We start from the raw sequence: 27987 nt of genomic DNA on the forward strand, positions 1-27987 counted from the left end.
TTGGTCATTATGAAGGGGGGATTTGAGACAAAATATCTAAAGCATCATATTATATTATTAAATAGACTTTCGAACGGTAGGTCTGTTGTAGACCCACTCATTTTCTGCTTAGGTCATGTCAAAATAAAAGTCCCCCAGAACGTATTCCTTTTTTGTCCACATATGGTGCATGTCAGTGGAGGTTCCTCAGAGGAGGAAGGGGAGGACCATCCTCCTCAGTGAATTTCATTTAAAAAGAAATAGTGAACCATTAAAAAACGTATCCTTTTTAGATAAAACTATACTAAATATATTCACATTTCACCAAACACAGTAATTGATTAAAACACACTGTTTTGCAATGAAGGTCTACAGTAGCCTCAACAGCATTCTGTGGGGTAGCACCATGGTGTAGCTGGAGGACAGCTAGTTTCCGTCCTCCTCTGGGTACATAGACTTGAATACAAAACCTAGGAGGATTGTGGTTCTTACCTTCTTCCATAGACATACACAGTAATTATGGCAACTTCCGGAGGACGTCCTCCAACCTATCAGAACTCTTGCAGCATCAAATGACATGTTGTCAACCCAATCAAAGGATCAGAGAATTAATCTGGTATTGAACGCATAAACTACAGCTAGCTAGCACTGCAGTACATAACATTTGGTGAGTAGTTGACTCAAAGAGAGAGAAAGACAATGGTTGAACAGTTTTGGATAAGTGAATGTATGTAAAAATGAAGGAAGAGCGAGAGCGGGAGAGAGAGAGAAAGACAGAGATATTTCCTTGTAGTTTTCTTTTCACTTTCACTTAGCTAGTGAATGCAGCTAGGTAGTTTAGCTTACTCAAACAACCGGCTCAAACAGAGAGGGATGCTATGTTAGCTAGCTGGCTATGGCTAGCCAACACTCGAACTCTTCCAAGTCAAGGTAAGTTTAGCTTTTTTTTACATTTATTGCTAAACTGCTTGCTGACTGTACACTGTACTGCATGATTGTTGCGGGTTTACTAACGTGTTAGTTCTAGTAGGCATGTTGACTAGCTATGACGTTAGCTAATATGGTGACAATAATGTAGGCTGTGTGTAGCAGTTAGCTGTTATGATATGAAGGTTTGGCTTGGAAAGTTTTTTTCTCCAGGTCACATATAGCTGATGTGTTGAGACTGAAGTCCCTAAGCAAAGGGAAAAGGTGCGAGAAGGAATTCTACAGCGAGCAAAATTAACATGCTGTTTGTTGATCAGTAACTGTAATACAGTACTTAAATTGGAATCTTACTTCGTTATATTACTCATTACCGCAAAAAGTAATATTATTACTGTAACACGTTACTTTGTAAAGTATTACCCCCAAAACTGGTGGCATGTGTGTGTGTTGGAGGTTTTTGTATGGGGGTGTGATACAGAGCTGATCATCATCTCACTCTCTCTTTCCCCAGGTACCTGGACTCTCTCTCCTCTTCTTCTCTGTAAGCGGAGGGACCATGCTGTGGGACAAAATGTGGTGGCTGTCCACCATGCTGGCCCTTTCGGCCCAGGCACTGCCCACACTGCCCATTGAGCCCCTCTCTGCCCCTCGGGTTTTCCTCTCCTTCAAAGGTAAGACACACTTTTAGATATCTTGCCTAGTTGGTGTGGTTCTCTGTGACTCTGAAACAGGTAAATAGTATTTCCCTGTATGTGAGTTTTAGTGGTTGCTTTTATTTTTTCCCAGCTCATCCTAGCTTTGTGTTTGCTCTTGGTGAAATGTAGGGTTTAGGGGGACTAGGAAGGCGTTACAGACAGCTACGTGCTTGGCACACCGTGGTGTCAGTGTGAGCCCAGCCACCTCTCTCTGGCTGAAGCTTGATTATCTGCTGAGAGAGGAGGTTGACGAGAGACATGAGCAGGGGAGAGAAGAAGTGCTGTTTGTGCCTTCTGGTCAGGGCCAGAGACCAAATCTTCATTAAACAGACTGTCTGACTGACTACCACAGTCCTCCAACAGCGCTTCGTCTGCCCTCGGCAGAGCCCAGTGTATTATGAATACTTAAATTGGCATGTGAGGCCCTGTCTGTGTAGTGAACTGTACCTTGAAAGTGGACCTTTATGGTGTACCATAATCTCTGATGCTTTATCAATCCCGTTGCACTGTGTGCATGTAGGGCTAATCGTGATGTGAACCCCGGTGTGGAGCTCAAAGGAGAGGAGGCCTCGCTAAACCTCCAGATGTCTTTAAATCCTCATCACCTCATGTGGGGAATGAGAATAGATTCTGCACTTTTTTTTTTTTGCCAGTGAGTTATGTGGAATTGGGCAACCTGAGTCTCTCTCTCTCTCTCTCTCTCTCTCTCTCTCTCTCTCTCTCGCTCTCTCGCTCTCTCTCTCTCCCTCTCCCTCTCCCTCTCCCTCTCCCTCTTTCTTTTTGCTTACTTGTCGGTTTTCACTCTCTAATTAAGTTGGTTTTCACAACCCACTGGTTTCAAGTTTACAATCGCACTGCTCCAAAATGGTCATTTCTTTCCAATTTCCTTTAAATCAGTTCCTTTTTTTTGTTATTCATTGGTTTTTGAGAGATCTATAGGGTTGTTCCATTTGAATTCAATCCCTTTTTGACCGCATCCCTTTTGATTTGAACAAAACTTTCCAGACATATTTGCCCATAGTAGAAGTGTTCAGAAAGGGACTTTTTGGACCTGAATGTTAAAATATTGAGGTGCTCAAAGTTGACCCATTTTGCATTCCCCACCATACCATGAGACATCCAAGTCTTAGTCACTGGAAACGATTAACGGTTGAGTTTGATATAATTTAAAAGCTTTACAAACAGCGTTATCTATTTTATAATGTTGCATGCTCTTGAATACAGGGTGGGTGTCATATTCTGGAAAATAAATGTACTCGAATGCTTATAAAATTGACATTTAAAACTCAAATTGGGCCACAAAGATTGTTGGAAGCCCACACATCAGAGAATGTTGACTTGAATGGGGATATCAGTTGTTTTAAATTATACTGTCAATATTGTATAGGAAACCTATTTAAATATAAATAATTCCCAAATAAGTTGACATTCGATGGTGGGTGGACCGGCGGCCATCTTTGTGGTAGTGATTGGAAGTTACCATTTCAATTCAATTTAAATTTCAATGGTGTTTCAGCTACATTGCAGTGGTCTGAAGGTATATGTCCATTCTCTGAATCCTATTTCTATCATTGAAATGATACCCACCCTGAGCATGCTGTGTCTCAACCAATGGTGGGCACAACACAAACACATCAAACGATGTAAAATAGTGTCTAAGTTACAACATATGTAAAAATGGGGGTTTACGCATTTTACGTCGTTGACGTTAAAGGTAAAAAAAAATATTTAACAATCATAATTTGTATTTAAAAAAAGAAATTCAAGAAATTATCAGATAGGTTGAAAACATTGTCAGATTTGAAATTATATCAAACTCCGTTAATCTTTTCCAGTAATGAATACTTGGATGTTTCATGGCATCGTGGGGTATGCAAAATAGGTCAACTTTGAGCACCAATGTCTCTTGAATGTTTTTGGCATTTAGGTCAAAAAAGTCACTTTATGACCTCTTATACCATGGGCAAAAAATGAATGGAAAGTTTAGTTCAAAACAGAAGGTCAAAGGTAAGAAAATATTTGAAATCAAATGGAACGACCCTATATGCTTGACGGAGCAACTTCACTTTGTTGGTGACTAGAATTGAACATGAGCTGCACATTTTCTAATTGTGTTGTTTTGGCTCACACTAAGGGGAATTGCTTTTAAATGTGCCCATATTGATTCCTTTATGGACCTTGGTGAGCCAAATAATTAGCTACACATTTTACAAAGCATACACATGGGGGGGCAAGATTCCTTGGAGCTTTCCAAGGGGGCTCGACTGAATTTTAACAACCTCTTGAAAATGCAACTCTAATCTCCTTATAACCATCCAACTGTTTTTAACAAGCTTTTTGTTTTCAACGCTCCAAGCTTTACACAACCTATTGCACCCACTGGTTCATGCTGGCAATCTCTGTGTCTATTGGAACAGTTATACATTGTGGACTGTGTTGGCAAAATGCAGAAGCTAACCTGTGGCATTAATGTGGCTTGTGCTGGTCATCAGAGGGGTTAGACTTTGGCCAGCCCTATCTGCTGAGGAGGACTCAGACCGTCAGACAGAGTAACTAAAACAAGTTTGGGAGTTTGTTTACATTTACATTTACATTTAAGTCATTTAGCAGTATGTCTGGCATTATTGATTGCTTTGAATATTGCTTTGAATATATATATATATATATACACATATATATTATATATATATATTATATATATATATATATTATATATATATAATATATATATATATATATTATATATATATATTATATATATATATTATATATATTATATATATATATATATATATATATATATATATATATATATATATATATATATAAATACAAGCACTTCCTTCTTTGGATGAGGACTTGAGTGCTTGTATGCTCCTGCTACCTGGAGAGCATGTTCATCATCAGTCAACTCATTCAGGGAACCTGCGCTACAGACAATCTCACAGAGACCTTGGACTGATGCATCTAAGATATAAGAGGCATTTTTTTCAATTAATGCAACTACCCTGGTTGAATCCACATTCGAGTCATGTTGGTTCACATTGCCATTTAATGCACCTTTGACATCAGTTCAAAATTGAGGTTGTATTTACAGTATAGATCTAGTTTATCTTCTGTCGAGAGAGAGAGAGAGAGAGAGAGAGAGAGAGAGAGAGAGAGAGAGAGAGAAAAAGAAGAGCTTTCTGCTGAATGAGTGAAAGCTTTAAGGATTTACATGCTAAACGGTGGCCCGGAGGGGAGAGGGGAGAGACACGTCACATGCTAGCCATCACATAACTCCATTGTGACATGACAGCAGATTCACTATGATTCATTCCCAGCACAGTGGTTAGGAAAAGCTAAATGCTCAAGGTTGCACATGTTTTTTAGAATGACGTTTTCTGTCATTCTGAGCTGTATAATTTCTATATATTTATTCAACTGACATTCTCGTCTGAGTATTGAGTTCATTTCCAGTGTTCTTGACTCAGAAATCATTTTTAGTTTCCGTTGAATAATATCAGTCTGTCTACCTTATCTTCAAATCTATGCTTAAGTCCCCATCAGGTCTGAGCTTTCTTTATAAGTTCCTACCAGTTGTCTGTAGTATAGTGAGGTCTATAAAAAAGCAACCAATGAGTGGGTCAGAGTCAGTGCAGGGCTCTGAGTTATCACCTGTGATAAGGGAAGAGCAAACAGCGGCTCAGAGTAAAGGAATGTCCACTCAGGACTCGTAAGCATCGATCATCTCCCACACTGCTTTAGCAGCATAAGCCGAAAGGGGAAGAAAAAAACATTGGCCCGTGTAGAAACAGGCAGGCAGGCACACCATCTACACCTATTGTATACACTACAGCACCATTGAATAAAGCTCTCCCTTATACAGTCACACACACAAAAACACTCATGCGCGCTCGCATACAAGTGCAAACACATTTTCAAAGTGCTCATCACAGGCTGGTTAGCCAACAGATTTGATGGTTATGAGATAAAGAGGGCACTTGGGTCTTCAAAGAACAGAGAGAGTGTGTTTACTGACATTGCTGAGACCCATACTAGATATGTAGACGTTACCTCACTTCCTGTTCCGGCTGGTGGAAATTGCTGACAAAGTGGATGGTGGAGGTTGTAATACAATGTTGCAGCACAAACAAAGCACCACCGTTGTGTTCCTTATTCAGTGTACCTTTCTGCTGTCTTTGTTTGTGAAGAGTGAGTAGGACTGACTGGTTTTAGCTTCTGATTCTAGCTTCTTATTTATGCTCAAACAAGCTCTATAATTACATGCTATTTCAGGGTGTGGGGCTCCGCAGGGGTCATTACCCCCCCCCCCCCCCAAAAAAAAAAAACCAGGATCCAGTCACACTTGGGCTTAACTGATGGCCCCCACACCCTGGGAGAATGGGAGCGTATTAGCTAGTAATAGCTTGTTACACTAATCTTCACTCACATTTGAACGCGTTTAACGTTGTTTTCCTTTTGCCTTTGGTTCAGGGTGAAACACCTGGAAACAGAGTTGCCAGTGAGCGAGGGAGAGAAAGGGGGAAAAAAACTCAAGGTCACTTCAACTTCCCCTGGCTTTTTTTTCTTTCCCCAACTCGCTTTATCTTTCTCTATCACATAACCTTACGGTTTAAATCGGGATCACAGTAGCCCCAAAGAGCTCAGCGTTAGTGCACCTCTCCTGTCCGTGCTCTCAGGGTGGACGATGTTAACGCCGAGAGATCGTGTCTGACTATATGTCTGCGTACCCTGTTCGGTGAATTAGGCTGCTGCTCACAGTGACCTTCACTTAGACTTCCTTCATTGTTGCTCTCTGGCTCTGCGATTACAATAGCCCAGATTTCTTAGATTAGTAGAAGAAGAAAAAATAACCGCGGGCAGACATAGTGCTATGCCTACTGTGGCTGGTAAGAGAGTAAAAGCTATTCAGGGTTAAATGGCCTGCTGAAAGGTGCTTCCTCAGCTTTCCGCCTGCCTGTGGTTTGTTTCTCCACTGTATGGGTTGTCTGATACCCTTGCTGACGTGTCTGCTGAAAGGGGGAGCATTATGGCGGTCCATTTGTGCTCTGTCTGTCTGAGAGCCTTGCGACTGAGCGTTCAGTGTCTAAAAGAGAGAGAGATGGCCAGCCGAGAAAGAAAGACAAGAGAGTGAGAGGAGAAAAGTCCGCAGTCAGGTCTCCATGTAATGGACACGAGGTGTGAGTGTGTGTGTGTGTGTGTGTTTGTGTGGGTTAGTTGGTGCGTGGGTGTCTGTGTGTGCGAATAGTGAAACAAAGAGAGTTAGATGCCCATGCGTTTATCTCCCTCCATCTCCTTCCATCTCTCTCCCAGGCTCCAAGGTTCATATTTATTTGGGTCAATTGTAAGTGTGACACTGGAGCCAGAGCTAAGTGCACCGGCAGGCCTTACCAGAACAGAGGCCCTCAGCAATCAATGAGCCGCTGAAAGCTTATCCACAGCTAACCTGCCAAGAGACAGCAAGTGCACAGACCCAGGGTGACTTTGTCAAGCCTTCCCAAGTCTTCCCAGGCACAACAAAAACCTGCCCTGGGCTCCAGACCGACATACTGAAAAGGACACGGTTTCGGAGGGAGCAACAATCCCAATGAGACCAGAATCAAAACCACCAGTACAGTACAAGACTTGTTGCTTGCCACTGCCAATCAGTTATGACATATCCAATAACTCCTTCAATAACCGTTGCCTCTCCCTTTTTTATTAAACAAAGGTTCACTTAGAAGACATGAAACTTTGTAAAGGTATAATGATCACCGGGGAAACCGTGTCTGGGTCTCCGGTTATGTCCACTACTCGCGATTACTCAACGTTTCATTTTCATAGCAAGCAGGTAGAGGTGGCGGCTTTTTGCCTAAGAGGCCATTGATGAACTTGTCTTAAAGTTGATTATGGTTCCAGGGTATCTGACCACATGACCAGATACAGGCAACACCTGACAGAATGACATCACATAGACCCAGCAGGAAGCATAAAAAGAGACGGCAAATATCTTGATGATTGGCATCATTTGCTGACTATTGATGCGCACCCTCCCAACTCCATAGCACGGAGTCCCCTAACCCAGCTGACACACCCTCCCACCTCCGTAGCACGGAGTCCCCTAACCCAGCTGACACACCCTCCCACCTCCGTAGCACGGAGTCCCCTAACCCAGCTGACACACCCTCCCACCTCCGTAGCACGGAGTCCCCTAACCCAGCTGACACACCCTCCCACCTCTGTAGCACGGAGTACCCTAACCCAGCTGACACACACTCCCACCTCCGTAGCACGGAGTCCCCTAACCCAGCTGACACACCCTCCCACCTCTGTAGCACGGAGTCCCCTAACCCAGCTGACACAGAGAGCCACTGCTGTTAGGTAAGGATGGCGTGTGCCATGTAAGACATACAATGTAAGGGGCAGCTGACATAGCTAGTACATCAGTCCACGCATGTAATGTCAAAGCCCCTGCCTGCTCTCCTCTCCTCTCCCTACTGTGACTGAGCTATTTCACCCCCTCTGCTCTGCACATCTGCTGCTGCCGTGTCATATGTCATCTGCGTCCCGCCTCCTCCCTCCCTCCCTCTCCCTCGCTCCTCTCTGCCGGCAGTGTGTGTACACAAACGTTGATAAAAAAATGCACAGCGCTGTCCCGGACAGACAATTTGTAACACATGCAGTCATGCCTTTGCTGCGTGTTTTGCAGAATGGGCTCTGAGAAGCCAAGTCGGTGCAGTTCCCACGTGTCACTTGGGCGGTCTGATAGTTTAGGTCTAGTGGGTTTGGTGCTCGTCCACTGATCTACAGATTGGGGGGCGGTGGATGGAGATCTCTGGGTTGCCAGTTTTCGACTCCCATGCATGAAATGTGTATCGCCATTGTTATGGTCAGCAGGCTCATAGCTCCCCTTCACGTCTGTATTTTTTTCATCGCTAAGGCCTCTGACAAATTGCTTCAACAGAATTATATGAGGTGGCTGTGGCACGCAAGCCTGGAGAGAACATGATTATCTCGCTGGCTGTGTTTCTCTCCGGAGAAGACAGGGTGGTATATCCCAGCAACCTCTGCTCCGCAGGATTCGTGCTGTCAAGATGGGATTATTCAAGGGAGGAAAAACAGAAGGTGACAACTCAAGCTCTAAATATAGTGTCCTTCATGTCTCTGTTTCTCTGTATGTATCCTCCTCTCCTCCTCCTCCTCCTCCTCCTCCTCCTCCTCCTCCTCCTCTCCTTACACCCTCTCTTGTTGCTTGTTGATAAGGGGTTGGCAGGGGAGGCGGAGGGAGGGAGAGAGGGGAGTGACTAGCGTGCTTCCCACAGCTGGGGCACCCCGTTTTAGCACGCTCCAAAGGGGAAAGGGGAAACTGCCAGGTCTGCAAGGTCTCTGAAGTGACCAGACTTTCACTGGGGGAGAGGAGGGAGGGTAGTATATTTTTTTCCATGGCAAAATGTTTAACACGAAGCAGACCAAACTCAACTTTGAAAACCTGCTGTAGGCAAAATATTGTGTGCTATAGCACGGAAAATAAATACATGTGATTCTGGTTGACAACATAATGATGTTTGTTCCCAAGCATTCTCCTCTGTTCTTTTCTGTGTCGTTTTATGTCAGCCCCGTCGTATAATGGCTGGCATATTTCTACCATCAAGCTATTAATCCCTGGCTCTCCCCTCTCCAAATGATGTCATGGATTTAAAAGAAAGACTTGAAGCACTTCAAAACTATTCTTCAATCAACGCGAAGGGACAGCAAATGAAAAGCAGGCAGGCCGATGCAGTTTATACTAGTGTGAGCAGAGTAGTTCATGTTAGCAGGACGACAGTGACGAGACAGAGCCATTACCAAATAGTTATTCACGCTGCAATCTCGCTCCATGGAGTTATAAAGGCACACCATCCAAATGAATTCCTAATCTGTACAGGGAAAGGACAGATTCCCTTATCTCCGGGATCTGCTTGTCAGCCTGTCTAACGTAGGCAGCCTGTCTGACGTAGGAGGCCTGTCTAACGTAGGCGGCCTGTCTAACGTAGGCGGCCTGTCCAACGTAGGAGGCTTGTCTAACGTAGGCGGCCTGTCCAACGTAGGAGGCCTGTCCAACGTAGGAGGCCTGTCTAACGTAGGAGGCCTGTCTAACGTAGGCGGCCTGTCCAACGTAGGAGGCCTGTCTAACGTAGGCGGCCTGTCTAACGTATGAGGCCTGTCTAACGTAGGCGGCCTGTCTAACGTAGGCGGCCTGTCTAACGTAGGAGGCCTGTCCAACGTAGGCGGCCTGTCCAACGTAGGAGGCCTGTCTAACGTAGGCGGCCTGTCCAACGTAGGAGGCTTGTCTAACGTAGGCGGCCTGTCCAACGTAGACGGCCTGTCCAACGTAGGCGGCCTGTCCAACGTAGGCGGCCTGTCCAACGTAGGAGGCCTGTCTAACGTAGGCGGCCTGTCTAACGTAGGCGGCCTGTCCAACGTAGGCGGCCTGTCTAACGTAGGCGGCCTGTCCAACGTAGGAGGCTTGTCTAACGTAGGAGGCCTGTCCAACGTAGGCGGCCTGTCCAACGTAGGCGGCCTGTCCAACGTAGGAGGCTTGTCTAACGTAGGCGGCCTGTCCAACGTAGGCGGCCTGTCCAACGTAGGAGGCTTGTCTAACGTAGGAGGCCTGTCTAACGTAGGCGGCCTGTCCAACGTAGGCGGCCTGTCCAACGTAGGAGGCTTGTCTAACGTAGGAGGCCTGTCTAACGTAGGAGGCCTGTCCAACGTTGGCGGCCTGTCCAACGTAGGAGGCTTGTCTAACGTAGGCGGCCTGTCTAACGTAGGCGGCCTGTCTAATGTAGGCGGCCTGTCCAACGTAGGCGGCCTGTCCAACGTAGGCGGCCTGTCCAACGTAGGCGGCCTGTCCAACGTAGGAGGCTTGTCTAACGTAGGCGGCCTGTCCAACGTAGGAGGCTTGTCTAACGTAGGCGGCCTGTCCAACGTAGGAGGCTTGTCTAACGTAGGCGGCCTGTCCAACGTAGGAGGCTTGTCTAACGTAGGTGGCCTGTCCAACGTAGGAGGCCTGTCTAACGTAGGCGGCCTGTCCAACGTAGGAGGCTTGTCTAACGTAGGCGGCCTGTCCAACGTAGGAGGCTTGTCTAACGTAGGAGGCTTGTCTAACGTAGGAGGCTTGTCTAACGTAGGAGGCTTGTCTAACGTAGGCGGCCTGTCTAACGTAGGCGGCCTGTCCAACGTAGGCGGCCTGTCCAACGTAGGAGGCCTGTCTAACGTAGGCGGCCTGTCTAACGTAGGCGGCCTGTCCAACGTAGGAGGCCTGTCTAACGTAGGAGGCCTGTCTAACGTAGGCAGCCTGTCCAACGTAGGCGGCCTGTCCAACGTAGGAGGCCTGTCTAACGTAGGCGGCCTGTCCAACGTAGGAGGCCTGTCTAACGTAGGCGGCCTGTCCAACGTAGGAGGCCTGTCTAACGTAGGCGGCCTGTCCAACGTAGGAGGCTTGTCTAACGTAGGCGGCTTACATTTACATTACATTTAAGTCATTTAGCAGACGCTCTTATCCAGAGCGACTTACAAATTGGTGCTTTCACCTTATGACATCCAGTGGAACAGCCACTTTACAATAGTGCATCTAAGTCTTTTAAGGGGGTGTGAGAAGGATTACTTTATCCTATCCTAGGTATTCCTTAAAGAGGTGGGGTTTCAGGTCTCCGGAAGGTGGTGATTGACTCCGCTGTCCTGGCGTCGTGAGGGAGTTTGTTCCACCATTGGGGGGCCAGAGCAGCGAACAGTTTTGACTGGGCTGAGCGGGAACTGTACTTCCTCAGTGGTAGGGAGGCGAGCAGGCCAGAGGTGGATGAACGCAGTGCCCTTGTTTGGGTGTAGGGCCTGATCAGAGCCTGGAGGTACTGAGGTGCCGTTCCCCTCACAGCTCCGTAGGCAAGCACCATGGTCTTGTAGCGGATGCGAGCTTCAACTGGAAGCCAGTGGAGAGAGCGGAGGAGCGGGGTGACGTGAGAGAACTTGGGAAGGTTGAACACCAGACGGGCTGCGGCGTTCTGGATGAGTTGTAGGGGTTTAATGGCACAGGCAGGGAGCCCAGCCAACAGCGAGTTGCAGTAATCCAGACGGGAGATGACAAGTGCCTGGATTAGGACCTGCGCCGCTTCCTGTGTGAGGCAGGGTCGTACTCTGCGGATGTTGTAGAGCATGAACCTACAGGAACGGGCCACCGCCTTGATGTTAGTTGAGAACGACAGGGTGTTGTCCAGGATCACGCCAAGGTTCTTAGCGCTCTGGGAGGAGGACACGATGGAGTTGTCAACCGTGATGGCGAGATCATGGAACGGGCAGTCCTTCCCGGGAGGAAGAGCAGCTCCGTCTTGCCGAGGTTCAGCTTGAGGTGGTGATCCGTCATCCACACTGATATGTCTGCCAGACATGCAGAGATGCGATTCGCCACCTGGTCATCAGAGGGGAAAGGAGAAGATTAATTGTGTGTCGTCTGCATAGCAATGATAGGAGAGACCATGTGAGGTTATGACCGAGCCAAGTGACTTGGTGTATAGCGAGAATAGGAGAGGGCCTAGAACAGAGCCCTGGGGACACCAGTGGTGAGAGCGCGTGGTGAGGAGACAGATTCTCGCCACGCCACCTGGTAGGAGCGACCTGTCAGGTAGGACGCAATCCAAGCATGGGCCGCGCGGAGATGCCCAACTCGGAGAGGGTGGAGAGGAGGATCTGATGGTTCACAGTATCGAAGGCAGCCGATAGGTCTAGAAGGATGAGAGCAGAGGAGAGAGAGTTAGCTTTAGCAGTGCGGAGCGCCTCCGTGATACAGAGAAGAGCAGTCTCAGTTGAATGACTAGTCTTGAAACCTGACTGATTTGGATCAAGAAGGTCATTCTGAGAGAGATAGCGGGAGAGCTGGCCAAGGACGGCACGTTCAAGAGTTTAGGAGAGAAAAGAAAGAAGGGATACTGGTCTGTAGTTGTTGACATCGGAGGGATCGAGTGTAGGTTTTTCAGAAGGGTGCAACTCTCGCTCTCTTGAAGACGGAAGGGACGTAGCCAGCGGTCAGGGATGAGTTGATGAGCGAGGTGAGGTAAGGGAGAAGGTCACCGGAAATGGTCTGGAGAAGAGAGGGAGGGGGATAGGGTCAAGCGGGCAGGTTGTTGGGCGGCCGGCCGTCACAAGACGCGAGATTTCATCTGGAGAGAGAGGGGAGAAAGAGGTCAGAGCACAGGGTAGGGCAGTGTGAGCAGAACCAGCGGTGTCGTTTGACTTAGCAAACGAGGATCGGATGTCGTCGACCTTCTTTTCAAAATGGTTGACGAAGTCATCTGCAGAGAGGGAGGAGGGGGAGGGGGAGGAGGATTCAGGAGGGAGGAGAAGGTTGCAAAGAGCTTCCTAGGGTTAGAGGCAGATGCTTGGAATTTAGAGTGGTAGAAAGTGGCTTTAGCAGCAGAGAGAGAAGAGGAAAATGTAGAGAGGAGGGAGTGAAAGGATGTCAGGTCCGCAGGGAGGCGAGTTTTCCTCCATTTCCGCTCGGCTGCCCGGAGCCCTGTTCTGTGAGCTCGCAATGAGTCGTCGAGCCACGGAGCGGGAGGGGAGGACCGAGCCGGCCTGGAGGATAGGGGACATAGAGAGTCAAAGGATGCAGAAAGGGAGGAGAGGAGGGTTGAGGAGGCAGAATCAGGAGATAGGTTGGAGAAGGTTTGAGCAGAGGGAAGAGATGATAGGATGGAAGAGGAGAGAGTAGCGGGGAAGAGAGAGCGAAGGTTGGGACGGCGCGATACCATCCGAGTAGGGGCAGTGTGGGAGGTGTTGGATGAGAGCGAGAGGGAAAAGGATACAAGGTAGTGGTCGGAGACTTGGAGGGGAATGGCAATGAGGTTAGGTGAAGAACAGCATCTAGTAAAGATGAGGTCGAGCGTATTTCCTGCCTTGTGAGTAGGGGGGGAAGGTGAGAGGGTGAGGTCAAAAGAGGAGAGGAGTGGAAAGAAGGAGGCAGAGAGGAATGAGTCAAAGGTAGACGTGGGGAGGTTAAAGTCGCCCAGAACTGTGAGAGCTGAGCCGTCCTCAGGAAAGGAGCTTATCAAGGCATCAAGCTCATTGATGAACTCTCCGAGGGAACCTGGAGGGCGATAAATGATAAGGATGTTAAGCTTGAAAGGGCTGGTAACTGTGACAGCATGGAATTCAAAGGATGCGATAGACAGATGGGTAAGGGGAGAAAGAGAGAATGACCACTTGGGAGAGATGAGGATCCCGGTGCCACCACCCCGCTGAAGCTCTCGGGGTGTGCGAGAACACGTGGGCAGACGAAGAGAGAGCAGTAGGAGTAGCAGTGTTGTCTGTGGTGATCCATGTTTCCGTCAGTGCCAAGAAGTCGAGGGACTGGAGGGAGGCATAGGCTGAGATGAACTCTGCCTTGTTGGCCGCAGATCGGCAGTTCCAGAGGCTACCGGAGACCTGGAACTCCACGTGGGTCGTGCGCGCTGGGACCACCAGATTAGGGTGGCCGCGGCCACGCGGTGTGGAGTGTTTGTATGGTCTGTGCAGAGAGGAGAGAACAGGGATAGACAGACACATAGTTGACAGGCTACACAAGAGGCTACGCTAATGCAAAGGGGATTGGAATGACAAGTGGACTACACGTCTCGAGTGTTCAGAAAGTTAAGCTTACGTAGCAAGAATCTTATTGACTAAAATGATTAAAATGATACAGTACTGCTGAAGTAGGCTAGCTGGCAGAGGCTGCGTTGTTGACTATGTAGGCTAGCTGGCAGTGTCTGCGTTGTTGACACTACACTAATCAAGTCGTTCCGTTGAGTGTAATAGTTCCTACTGTGCTACTGTGATGCTATTCGGGGCTAGCTGGCTAGCTAGCAGTGTTGATTACGTTACGTTGCGTTAAAAGAACGACAATAGCTGGCTAGCTAACCTAGGAAATCGCTCAAGACTACACAATTATCTTTGATACACAGACGGCTATGTAGCTAGCTATGTAGCTAGCTACGATCAAACAAATCAAGCCGTTGTACTGTAATGAAATGAAATGAAAAATGTGATACTACCTGTGGAGCGAAGCGAAATGCGACCGGATTGTTGAGTGCGGAAGTTCTGTTCGGTAGACGTTGGCTAGCTGTTGGCTAGCTAGGAGTGTCTCCTACGTTAAGGACGACAAATAGCTGGCTAGCTAACCTCGGTAAATTAAGATAATCACTCTAAAACTACACACTTATCTAACTGCACAATTATCTTGGATACCAAGACAGCAAAGACAACTATGTAGCTAGCTAACACTACACTAATCAAGTCGTTCAGTTGAGTGTAATAGTTGTGCTGCTAATCGGTAGATGGTGGACTAGCTAACGGTGGACGTTAGCTAGCTGGCTAGCTGCAGGGCAGTGTAGACTGCGTTAGGACGACGAAATACGACAATTACGCAATTATCTATGATACAAAGACGGCTATGTAGCTAGCTAAGAAGAAATTGCTAAGATTAGACAAATCAAACCGTTGCTAATCGGTAGACGGTGGACTAGCTAACGGTGGACGTTAGCTAGCTGGCTAGCTGCAGGGCAGTGTAGACTGCGTTAGGACGACGAAATACGATAATTACGCAATTATCTATGATAGAAAGACGGCTATGTAGCTAGCTAAGAAGAAATTGCTAAGATTAGACAAATCAAACCGTTGTACTATAATGAAATGTAATGAAATGTAATACTACCTGCGGACCGAGTTCAGATGCGACCGCTCGCTCCAACCCGGAAGCCCGGAAGCCCGCTTGTCTAACGTAGGTGGCCTGTCCAACGTAGGAGGCTTGTCTAACGTAGGCGGCCTGTCTAACGTAGGCGGCCTGTCTAACGTAGGCGGCCTGTCCAACGTAGGAGGCTTGTCTAACGTAGGCGGCCTGTCCAACGTAGGAGGCCTATCTAACGTAGGCGGCCTGTCTAACGTAGGCGGCCTGTCCAACGTAGGAGGCTTGTCCAACGTAGGAGGCTTGTCCAACGTAGGAGGCTTGTCTAACGTAGGAGGCTTGTCTAACGTAGGCGGCTTGTCTAACGTAGGAGGCTTGTCTAACGTAGGCGGCCTGTCCAACATAGGAGGCTTGTCTAACGTAGGAGGCTTGTCTAACGTAGGCGGCCTGTCCAACGTAGGAGGCCTGTCTAACGTAGGAGGCTTGTCTAACGTAGGCGGCCTGTCCAACGTAGGAGGCTTGTCTAACGTAGGAGGCTTGTCTAACGTAGGCGGCCTGTCCAACGTAGGAGGCTTGTCTAACGTAGGCGGCCTGTCCAACGTAGGAGGCCTGTCCAACGTATGAGGCTTGTCGGCCTGTCTGTTGTCCAACGTAGGGAGGCCTGTCTAACGTAAGGCTTGTCTAGGAGGCCTGTCCAACGTAGGAGGCCTGTCCAACGTAGGAGGCTTGTCTAACGTGGCGGCCTGTCCAACGTAGGAGGCTTGTCCAACGTGGCGGCCTGTCCAACGTGGGGCCTGGCCTGTCCATCGTCTAACGTGGCGGCCTGTCCAACGTGGAGGCTTGTCTAACGTGGCGGCCTGTCCAACGTAGGAGGCCTGTCCAACGTGGCTTGTCTAACGGCCTGTCCAACGTAGGCGGCCTGTCCAACGTAGGAGGCCTGTCTAACGTAGGCGGCCTGTCCAACGTAGGCTGCCTGTCCAACGTAGGAGGCTTGTCTAACGTAGGAGGCCTGTCCAACGTAGGCGGCCTGTCCAACGTAGGCGGCCTGTCCAACGTAGGAGGCTTGTCTAACGTAGGCGGCCTGTCTAACGTAGGCGGCCTCTCTAACGTAGGAGGCCTGTCTAACGTAGGAGGCTTGTCTAACGTAGGAGGCCTCTCTAACGTAGGAGGCCTCTCTAACGTAGGCGGCCTCTCTAACGTAGGAGGCTTGTCTAACGTAGGCGGCCTCTCTAACGTAGGCGGCCTGTCCAACGTAGGCGGCTTGTCTAACGTAGGAGGCTTGTCTAACGTAGGAGCCCTGTCTGACGTAGGCGGCCTGTCTGACGTAGGCGGCCTGTCTAACGCAGGCAGACAGACAGACAGACAGACAGACAGGCAGGCAGGCAGGCAGGCAGGCAGGCAGGCAGGGCAGGCAGACAGACAGACAGACAGACAGACAGACAGACAGACAGACAGACAGACAGACAATGAGGTGTGGAGTGAGTTTGAAAAGATGCAAAAGTACAGTACTGACATACACACACTATACTCTTCCATATTCTCCTCGTTCTCACCCTCAATCTTTCTTTACTCTGTTTCTCTTTATTTCACCCACATACTGTACATTTTTTTAACCTTCCAACAGTGTTCCTCCCCGTTACATTTAAGCTCCCTAGAGGGTGTGTACTTTAATATCCTGATGTTTTTAAACTTCATGTTTATCTATGCGTGCGTGCATCTGTGGAATTATGTTTTGAAAACCAGATCGGATACAGCTTCCATGGTTTTCCCGTAGTGCGAGTTTCAGTTTCCCCAACACATGAAATGCTTCTTCCGAATGCAATATCACATGTAGATCATCGTTTACTTCACATGGGGCCGCTTTGGCATGCTTGGTAAATGGTCCTTCTGTTTCGCTCTCTATGCTCTGCAAAGGGGGGGCAACACTCAGCAGGGGTGAGAGACAGCCACATTCTGATGCATTTGTCTAAATGTGTGTGTGTGTGTGTGTGTGTGTGTGTGTGTGTGTGTGTGTGTGTGTGTGTGTGTGTGTGTGTGTGTGTGTGTGTGTGTGTGTGTTCGTGTCTCTTGATGTCTGCTGCGGCTTTTTTATCCCAGTTGAAATGTGACAGACAGGATAAAAATAGGCTCAGTGGAAGATGCAACGATGATGTTGCCTAATTTCCTTTTTTATCCCCTATAAAACAGAATTGAGGACTGCTGAACATTCAAACATTTATTCAGATATAGTCAGATATGTCTTAGGCCTAGTTTAGGTTTTTGTTTGGTTTTCACATGCAGTTGACCATTGACTATAGGCGTCAATGGTCTTCTGGCCATTGTTCCTCGTGAATGTAAGAAACTCCTTGGTGAACCCTTGCAAATCCTTTGCTTCTAATGAAAGAGTATGCAGGCAGAGGCTATAGAGTAAACCACAGCCCCTGATATTAAAGATGCTGTTTGACAGCAGCGGAGTGGGGAAGGCGAGGGATGGAGGATAAGGGGAGCACTTGCAGTTGGAAGGCACAGACAAAGATGATAATGGATATTTCGAGAAGTGTTTCTCTTAAGATTCAAAGTGACAGAGAAGGAGGAGGAGATGGAGGAGGATGAGTGTTTGAATATTCATCTCCTCAAGTGTGTGTGTGTGTGTGTGTGTGTGTGTGTGTGTGTGTGTGTGTGTGTGTGTGTGTGTGTGTGTGTGTGTGTGTTCACTCAGCTCTTGTTTTCAGGAGGACAAAGAAAAATGGAGCCACGTGTCTGGAAACAGGAACAGAGGTGGAGTGTGACAGTACTTTGGCGTGGTTGCCATAGCAGCGTTGCTGTCACTTCTCCTCTCAAACAAACCAAACTGAGTTCAAATGACTCTCTCTTCAGAGGGAAAAGGAATGCAATCTCTGGATTGGTCTTATTTCCCCTGGCTTTTGTTGTTGTGTCTGCACACAGATGGAGTCTGAAAAAGACAAGGATAGAGGTCTGCTAGGTAAGATAAATGTGGATTTTCGGAGATAGTTTAACCCTCATACGGATTCATACAGATTCAATATTGGGAATGCGATTGAGGTTTTGTGTGTGTGTGTGTGTGTGTGTGTGTGTGTGTGTGTGTGTGTGTGTGTGTGTGTGTGTGTGTGTGTGTGTGTGTGTGTGTGTGTGTGTGTGAGAGAAATCAGATAAGTGGAAAAGTCGATTCCCCAAGGACACAGACACCCTGTGGGGCCTCCAGATGTTGCCCCTGTGTTTGTGGGAGTTCTCTGGGGGTTAGCAGTCGGGCCCTGACCCCAGGGCTGAAATTAAAGGGACGGGAGTGATGGGGGGTCAAGGGCGCCTCTCTCTCGCCCTGCTGGCCCTGTTTATCCAGCCAGACATGAATGATTCCTCAAGAAACCCAGACAACTTATTATTTTTAAGCAATGTTCTGAACAAGGAATTCATAGACTTTCAAACATATTGACTGATGAAGGTTTATTATCCTTTCATGACCTAAAAATATGTATAATTTACCTTGTTCGTCGTTTTATTTTATTTGCAGTTAAGAACCGCTAGGCGTAATTATGACTTCCCATGGAATCCACCACTCCCCTTCCATCCACTCACTGAGTTATTAGGTAGCCAGAACACAAGTTGAGGTTTTGTGTTCTATCTATATAAAGAAAGCTACTAGAAACCCTCCATAAACCAATGGGAGGAGTTACGAAATGGAACATATATTTTAAAGACTACTAACAAAATACATACTGGAAAAGAGTCTGGAACAATCTTCTAATGTTGTCCCGAAATCTGAGTCATCGACTAATACACCACAAATTAATTCACCGATTTTATTTGACTCTGCGGAAATGCCAATTTAAACTTGCTCCTATACTAATTTGTCTGTTGTGTTCTCAAATAAATATTGGAAGCTACATACACATGATGTGGGACTGCCCCAGTGTGAAGACCTCCTGGTCACATGATGTGGGACTGCCCCAGTGTGAAGACCTCCTGGTCACATGATGTGGGACTGCCCCAGTGTGAAGACCTCCTGGTCACATGATGTGGGACTGCCCCAGTTTGCCAGGTCTGTGTCGAACATAGTTGGTGCTGCCATTCCCTATCTCCCCAATATATTATTGTTGAATAACGACTCTTCACAAACTCTCACAGTACCCCAGAAACGGTTGTCTGGACTGACTGAGGCAAAAAATTATGTTAGTGACCAGATGGAAGCCTCCACATAAGCTCTGCATAACTCAATGGCTTCAAAACGTCCTTGACATTCTTTCACTAGAGCTCTCCACAGCTCATGTGAACAGCGCCAAACAGCATTAGATACATTCAATAGAGCAGTTGAAAAGGTCAAAAGCTTATAATGAGATAATGTAATATAATCATGTTTGAATTTCTATATTATATTTTGAGTATCTGTATCGAATATGTATCCAGGCTGATTCTATTCATGTGTGCCTTGGTCCCACAAAGAATTTGACAAACATTAGATGGGTTACCCATGATGTTTTGTTTTATACAAAATGGGCCCCTGGGGGGAGGGAGGGAGTGAGTCACACCTATTGAGAAGAGGGAGGGAGAGGGGAGACGGAACATTTCTCTACAGTGTTTCGTTACTTTATCTATATACATTTGAAGTCAGAAGTTTACATACACCTTAGCCAAATACATTTAAACTCAGTTTTTCACAATTCCTGACATGTAATCATGGCAAAAAATGTGAAATGTCAGAATAATAGTAGAGGGAATGATATATTTCAGCTTTTAATTATTTCATAACATTCCCAGTGGGTCAGAAGTTTACATACACTCAATTAGTATTTGGTAGTATTGCCTTTAAATTGTTTAACTTGGGTCAAACGTTTCGGGAAGCCTTCCAGAAGCTTCCCACAATAAGTTGGATGAATTTTTGTCCATTCCTCCTGACAGAGCTGGTGTAACTGAGTCAAGTTTGTAGGCCTCCTTGCTCGCACACGCATTTTCAGTTTTGCCCACAAATTTCTTATAGGATTGAGGTCAGGGCTTTGTGATGGCCACTCCAATACCTTGACTTTGTTGTCCTTAAGCCATTTTGCCACAACTTTGGAAGTATGCTTGGGGTTATTGTCCATTTGGAAGACTCATTTGCAACCAAGCTTGAACTTTTTCTTACCTCATGATGCCATCTATTTTGTGAAGTGCACCAGTCCCTCCTGCAGCAAAGCACCCCCACAACATGATGCTGCCACCCCTGTGCTTCACAGTTGGGATGGGTGTTCTTCGGCTTGCAAGCCTTCCCCTTTTTCCTGCAAACATAACGATGGTCATTATGGCCAAACGGTTCTATTTTTGTTTCATCAGACCAGAGGACATTTCTCCAAAAAGTACAATCTTTGTCCCCATGTGCAGCTGCAAACCGTAGTCTGGCTTTTTTATGGTGGTTTTGGAGCAGTGGCTTCTTCCTTGCTGAGTAGCCTTTCAGGTTATGTCGATATAGGACTCATTTTACTGTGGATATAGATACTTTTGTACCTGATTCCTCCAGCATCTTCACAAGGTCCTTTGCTGTTGTTCTGGGATTGATTTGCACTTTTCACACCAAAGTACATTCATCTCTAGGAGACAGAACGCGTCTTCTACCTGAGCGGTATGACGGCTGCGTGGTCCCATGGTGTTTGTACTTGCCTACTATTGTTTGTACAGATGAACGTGGTACCTTCAGGCATTTGGAAATTGCTCCCGAGGATTAACCAGAGTTGTGGAGGTCTACAATTATTTTCTGAGGTCTTGGCTGATTTCTTTTGATTTTCCCATAATGTCAAGCAAAGAAGCACTGAGTTTGATGGTAGGCCTTGAAATACATCCACAGGTACACCTCCAATTTACTCAAATTATGTCAATTAGCCTATTAGAAGCTTCTAAAGCCATGACATCATTTTCTGGAATTTTCCAAGCTGTTTAAAGGCACAGTCAACTTACTGTATGTAAACTTCCGACCCACTGGAATTGTGATACAGTGAATTATAACTGAAATAATCTGTCTGTAAACAATTGTTGTAAAAATTACTTCTGTCATGCACAAAGTAGATGTCCTTAACCGACTTACCAAAACTATAGTTTGTTAAAGGAGACCTGGGTGGTCAATGTGTAATAAATAGGCCTATGTCAACTTTGAGATGTGATTTTTCAAATATGATTTTGTTGTGTGACCAATTTTTTATTACTTATTCTTTCGTGAGGGGTTCAGATCAGACACTCAATAATATTGAAAAAGTACAGTTGAAGTCATTAGTTTACATACACTTAGGCAGGAGTCATTAAAACTCGTTTTTTAACCACTCCAAAAATGTCTTGTTAAGACTCCATAATGTTTCATCTGTAGATGCTACTAAGCTAAAATTGGTGTCATATGAAGCTTAACCGCTTGCTCTGTAATGAGAAGTATTTAGATATTTAAAAAAAAAACATATTCATTGATTAATATATTTAAATATAAACATGATTATAGAAATGCATTGATTTTGCTAATTGTTCAATATATTGTTAAACATAATAAACTCACCAGGCATATCAAAGTTCCAGAGTGGGACCTCTGCTACTTTTAATTGTTTTGGCCCATTTTATACAGAGAAATTGGCATAGTAGGCAATATAACCAATCACAGCCCTCCTTTTACTTGCATCATTGCACATCCTGCAAATCACCAGCATTTTGAATCCATTTTCACATTCATTCTGTTGGTAATGCTTACAAATTGGATCATAACTCTAAAAGTAGCAGAGATCCCACTCTGAAACTTTGATATGCCCGTAGAGTTTATTATGTTCAACGATATATAGAAAAATGAACCAAATCAAAAATGTTATATTTTCAATATTCATGTTTATATTTGTCAATATTCATAAATTAATGTTAAAAATGTTCTTCAAATCACGATACCACTCGTATTACAGAGCAGTGGTAAAGCGTCAGATGACACTGTTTGTTTTATAGCACCAGCAGATGATACACTATGGTGACTCAAAAGAGGCCTTGGGTAAGCCCAAAATGTCATTAACATGCCAACTTTGATAAATGATTTCTGAATTAAGCTTTTAGATACAAATGTCAAAAATGACTGTTCTTTGGATTACATTTCGTGAAAATCCTAAAAACCCAGGTCTTTATTTTGTCTTGTTATCATGAGGAATTACTCATATTATTTATTAACATCAAAATCAAATCAAATGTTATTGGTCGCATAAGCGTATTTAGCAGATGTTATTGCGGGTGTAGCTAAATGCTTGTGTTCCTAGCTCATACAGTGCTGTAATATCTAACAATACATAACAATACACACAAATCTAAAAAGTAGAAGATTGGAATTAAGAAATGTATAAATATTAGGATGAGCAATGTTGGAGTCCGGAGTATAAATATATATACACTACATGGCCAAAAGTATTAGTGCATTTGGCTATTTCAGCCACACCCGTTGCTGACAGGTGTATAATATCGAGTACACAGCCAACATTGGCAGTGGTGGCCCGTACTGAAAAGCACAGTGATTTTCAACGTGGCACAGTCATAGGATACCACCTTTCCAAATTTCTTCCCAACTAGAGCTGCCCTGGTCAACTGTAAGTGCTGTTATTGTGAAGTAGAAACGTCTAGGAGCAACAGCGACTCAGCCGCGAAGTAGTAGACCACTCAAGTTCACAGAACTGGACCACCAAGCGCATAGCGAGTAAAAATGGTCTGTCCTCGGTTGCAACACTCACTACTGAGTCACAAACTGCCTCTGGAAGGAATGTCAGCACAATAACTGTTTGCTGGGAGCGTTATGAAGTGGGTTTCCATGGCCGAGCAGCCGCACACATGCTTAAGATCACCATGCGCAATGACAAGCGTCGGCCGGAGTGGTGTAAAGCTCGCCCTCATTGGACCTCGTTGAGCAGTAGAAACCCGTTCTCTGGAGTGATGAATCACACTTCACCATCTGGCAGTCCGACGGACAAAGCTGTGTTTGGCAGATACCAGGAGAACGCTACCTGCCCGAATGCATAGTGCCCACTGTAAAGTTTGGCGGAGGAGGAATAATGGTCTGGGGCTGTTTCCCTTGGTTTGGGCTAGTCCCTTTAGTTCCAGTGAAGGGAAATCTTAACTATACAGCGTACAATGACATTCTAGACGATTATGTGCTTCCAAATTTGTGGCAACAGTTTGGGGAAGGCCCTTTCCTGTTTCAGCATGACAATGTGCACAAAGCGTGCACAAAATGAGGTCCATACAGAAATGGTTTGTTAAGATCGGTGTAGAAGGACTTGACTGGCATGCACAGAGCTCTGACCTCAACCCCATTGAACACCTTTGGGATGAATTGGAACCCTGACTGCGAGCCAAGCCTAATCGCCCAACATCAGTGCCCGGCCTCAATAAAGCTCTTGTGGCTGAATGGAAGCCAGTCCCTGCAGCAATGTTTACAACATCTAGTGGAAATCCTTCCCAGAAGAGTGGAGGCTGTTATAGCAGCAAAGGGAGGACCAACTCCACAGTAATGCCCATGATTTTGGAATGAGATGTTCGACAAGCAGGTGGGGAGGTTCTTTTGGCCATATAGTGTATGGGGAGGACAGCTGACTGGCTATCTTATTAGATATACTAGTTATCTCTGGGGAGTAGTAGGAGGGGGCCAACGGTACAAAGGTAGTTAGTTATGGAGCTATTGCTGGTGCTAAGGAGGGAGAGCCTGTCCCATCCCATCCCAGTGATGTGTTTTAGACGTGGAGCGACGAATCACCAGAGACTGTGCTGGCCTGGCTCTTCTCTTGTTGTGACAGTTAGAGGGACACGACAAACTGATGGACTAGACTTGAGGGAAGAGTGACATGGATGGGAAAAAGATTGAGTGAAAGAGCGCTTCAGACTTGGGAGACTAAAAACAGGAGTGAGGGAGAGAGGAGGTGACAAGATAAAAACCTGGAGGGTGAGATGGAGAGGGCTGAGCTACTGCTAATGGATGGAGGGGCATCAATGTCAGGCCTGGTATCTTAAAAAGGCTAGGGCTGGATGGATGGATGCATGGGGGGGGGAGTGGGAGCTGGAGGCGTACTCAATAAATTGTCTGTCTGTTTCCCATAAGCTGTCTCTGAGTGTTGGTTGAGTGTTGGTTGTGTAGTGGTTGAGTACTGGTTGAGTGTCGGCATTCTATAGAGTGAACCTTCATGCCAATGCTCTGACAGTAACCTCATATGCCTTAATCCTCAACTGTTAGGTCCTACTTGAACGTCAACAAGCCCCTACTTTATTCACAAATTTGAATTGTCATACAAATTATGTTAAACTAACTGTTCAGATCACTTGGCATTGTGAGCCTATTTAGACTGAAGCCCAGATAATATAACTGAGCCATACCATTTACTCACTGATGATATAAGTTGTTGTCTGCCAAAATGAGAATATCTACAAATGTGTATTGTTTTTGTGTTCAGGAGTTGGACAACCTCAACAGTTACTCTGAGGATGGGGTTTCTTGTTTAAGGCGCAGGTCTGGGAGATCCCTACCGTGTGTGTGTGTGTGTGTGTGTGTGTGTGTGTGTGTGTGTGTGTGTGTGTGTGTGTGTGTGTGTGTGTGTGTGTGTGTGTGTGTGTGTGTGTGTGTGTGTGCGTGCTTGTGTGTGTGTCTTCACTGAGCTCTTGTTTTCAGGAGGACAAGAGAAATGGAGCCACGTGTGTCTGGAAACGGGGACAATGCCCATGTTTGGAGGTGCAGTGTGACAGTACTTTGACTTGGTTGCCATAGCAGCGTTGCTGTCACTTCTCCTCTCAAACAAACCAAACTGAGTTCAAATGACTCTCTCTTCAGAGGGAAAAGAAATGCAATCTCTGGATTTGTCTTATTTCCCCTGGCGTTTGTTGTCGTCTCTGCACACAGATGGAGTCTGAAATAAACAAGGATAAAGGTCTGCTACTTAAGATAAGTGTGTGTGTGTGTGTGTGTGTGTGTGTGTGTGTGTGTGTGTGTGTGTGTGCGTGCGTGCGTGCGTGCGTGCGTGCATATACTGTATTTATAAAACTGCTTGTTTGGATCCTGGATGCTGATTGGTTGATGGCAGGGAGATATAGCAACACAATCCCCGCATTCCACAGGTAATGCCTATTAACAGTTCCATTAGATGTATCAATGCGCATGTACTGTCTCACAGCCCAGCCAGTTAATTTATAAATTTGATCTCCCCCAGAAAAAAGTATCAAGACACTATTTCCCCATGCTACTAGCCTAGCATTTGGTTTGGTACAGCGGGGATTAATACAAACCTATGTGATCTATGCAAAGAAAATATATCTATTTTTGCAATCTCCACCATGCCATGCGTATGAACAAATTAATTTATCAGGATAAGTATCATGGACACTGTATATCCAAATAAATGGCAATAGTGGCAAATAGTATGCTGTCATGTCTGCTGCTTAATGTGATTGTTTGTTAGCTTGCCTTAAGTTAGCTAGCTAGCTCGCAAAGGATAAGTAACGTTAGCCTAGCACAGGGCTCTCCAACCCTGTTCCTGGAGAGCTACCCTCCTGTAGGTTTTCGCTCCAACCCCAGTTATACTAACCTGATTCAGCTTACCAACCAGCTAATTATTAGAATCAAGTGCACTAGATTAGGGTTGGAGTGAAAACCTACAGGAACAGGGTTGGTGAGCCCTGGCCAAGCTATCCTCCATAACTATATTATTGACTTGACAATCAGCTGGTTTTTGCCTATTTATACATTATTTATCAAAGTATTATTTGCTGAAGTTCTTGTTTCCTATTTATAAATAATTTATGAAATCATTACTTATTGAAGCTTGTCTCTCGTCATCATTGAACCTCTGCTAGCTTTCTAGCTAGCTATATTCCAATTATTTGTTTATCTTAGCAACATGGAATGAATAGAATGTACGACTGGGTCAAAACATCCCAAAATAAATAACGACCAGCCTGTTTGGTTGGCAATTTCTGAACCTCAGGAACTAACGCCTGGCTTTTGTCAGGACTATATCGTCTGGTAGAAGGATGAAACAAAACAAATGTACTCATTAAAATCACGTTTTTTTAAAATGAAAACATGTCATGAATCTTTTTTTTTTTAAATGGTGGCAACAGTTTTATAAAAGCAATAAGGCCCTCGAACCCTGGGATCCATCACCCTCGGGTTCTCATGCCTTATTGCTTAAATATATCACCCAGGAACACTCCCAGCTGCAAAACTCTCACCAGAGAGAAAGGACTTGCCCGTTGGAACACACAGAAACCCATTTGCTCAATGCATGTGGTGGGACAGGGACCAACGAGCTGTCTGTCTATGGGAGTACGAGAGGGATCAGGGATCAGTGTGGTTGGGAGTGACCACTGATCTTGTGGGAGGGAGGCTTCTAGCTGTGCTCAACTGCTGGATTTAAAACAGCTTCAGCAGCATTCCTCCTCCTCCCTCAGTGACAGCACTATTTCACCCCAGTTCCCTTCGCTAACCAACAGTGAGGTCATACCCTACAGGTCCTACCTCGCCCCCCTCCGCTAACCCATCAGGTGCACTTGGAGGGTATCAAAGTTCCCGCTTTTTTAAATACAAATAAACAGAGCATTTTGTCTGGCACGCCGTGCGTGTTAAAATGCACCGTGGTTTGGTCACACACCACATAAATGTGTAGGCTACTATATTTGAGACCACATCCTGGATCCAGTGTTATCTTTCGCTCTCACCTTTCATATAACATGCACATTGTACTGAACATGAATTCCACAAGTGTGGAACAGTAGTGTGGCTGAGTCAAATGCTGAACACTTTCCAGCCCCACCTTCAGGCGTAGTATAATGTACAGGTCCAAGACTCCATCCACCTGGATTTATTTTCACATCTCTTTCCCATAGTCATTGTGGCTTTCAGGCTAGGGAAGGCAGAGTGCATGTGAGAGTCAGTCAGTGTGGGTGTCAGAACATTGAGGAGCAGTGACAACTCCTCAGAGAGCACCTTTGGGTGGGCTAAGGCTTTTGGAGGCTTGGATCCCTCCAACATACTTTTTCCTGGAAGATGAACAGAGAGAGAAAATGGCCTGAATTTAGAATGAAGAGACTGGGGGATTGTAGATTGTATGTGGTGGGACATGAGGTTCCGGACCTTGTTTTCTGGGTTCATGCACTGATGGGGTTTCTGTTGCGTGGATAATGTGCTGATTGTTGGAGGAGGAGATGGCCTCTCATCCCCAGTCATTGTGGTGGTTGCATTGACATGATGCCAAGATTCTCCCCATGTCCTGCCTCCTTCACCCCCCTTCACTCCCCTCTAACCCTCCTGCTTTGTCGGTTGCCCCTGTTCTCAGGGACCCTCTGTCGGTATCTCAAATGGTATGTTGGAAATGTGGGGCCTGCGTGGAAAAGTCTCTGTATGTGTGTGTGTCAGGGGAGAATGACTGCCCCCTCTCATTGAAACCACGGAAGTTCAAGGCCGACCTGCAGGCATTGTTTGCAGAAACAGGATCCCCATTATAGTAAATGAAACATGGCAATCTTCATGTAAACAAAGCATGCTTTTTGAAGAGAATCATGGTAACAGTAATTGCTTCTATTACACCAGATATATGTCCTTGAACTGATTATTGTAATATTGCACAAAGAGAAGTTATAAGGATAATTTAGTTGCTAATGGCAGCCTGCAGTACCTCAGCCTAGCCTTCAATTTGAGTTCCTCAATGACAAGGGGGCAGCACTGAGCTAGCCTGCAACATCACTTCCTGGAGTAGCTCAAACTGT

The 27987-nt window shown here is 46.0% G+C and overlaps 1 protein-coding gene across 4 annotated transcripts in view; it reads left to right on the forward strand.

Annotated features, from left to right (window-relative positions):
- Positions 1-27987, forward strand: part of sema3fa (sema domain, immunoglobulin domain (Ig), short basic domain, secreted, (semaphorin) 3Fa) — an 81397-nt gene that overhangs the window by 1694 nt on the left and 51716 nt on the right. For all 4 annotated transcript variants that reach the window (XM_029671808.2, XM_065026956.1, XM_029671824.2 and 1 more), the window contains exon 2: positions 1418-1577. In XM_029671808.2, the coding sequence (XP_029527668.1) occupies positions 1463-1577 (115 nt within the window). In that variant the 5' untranslated portion in view covers positions 1418-1462. The remainder of the gene's footprint in view (positions 1-1417; positions 1578-27987) is intronic.

This window comes from Oncorhynchus nerka, linkage group LG2, assembly GCF_034236695.1.
Source record: "Oncorhynchus nerka isolate Pitt River linkage group LG2, Oner_Uvic_2.0, whole genome shotgun sequence".
Taxonomy (NCBI): domain Eukaryota; kingdom Metazoa; phylum Chordata; class Actinopteri; order Salmoniformes; family Salmonidae; genus Oncorhynchus; species Oncorhynchus nerka.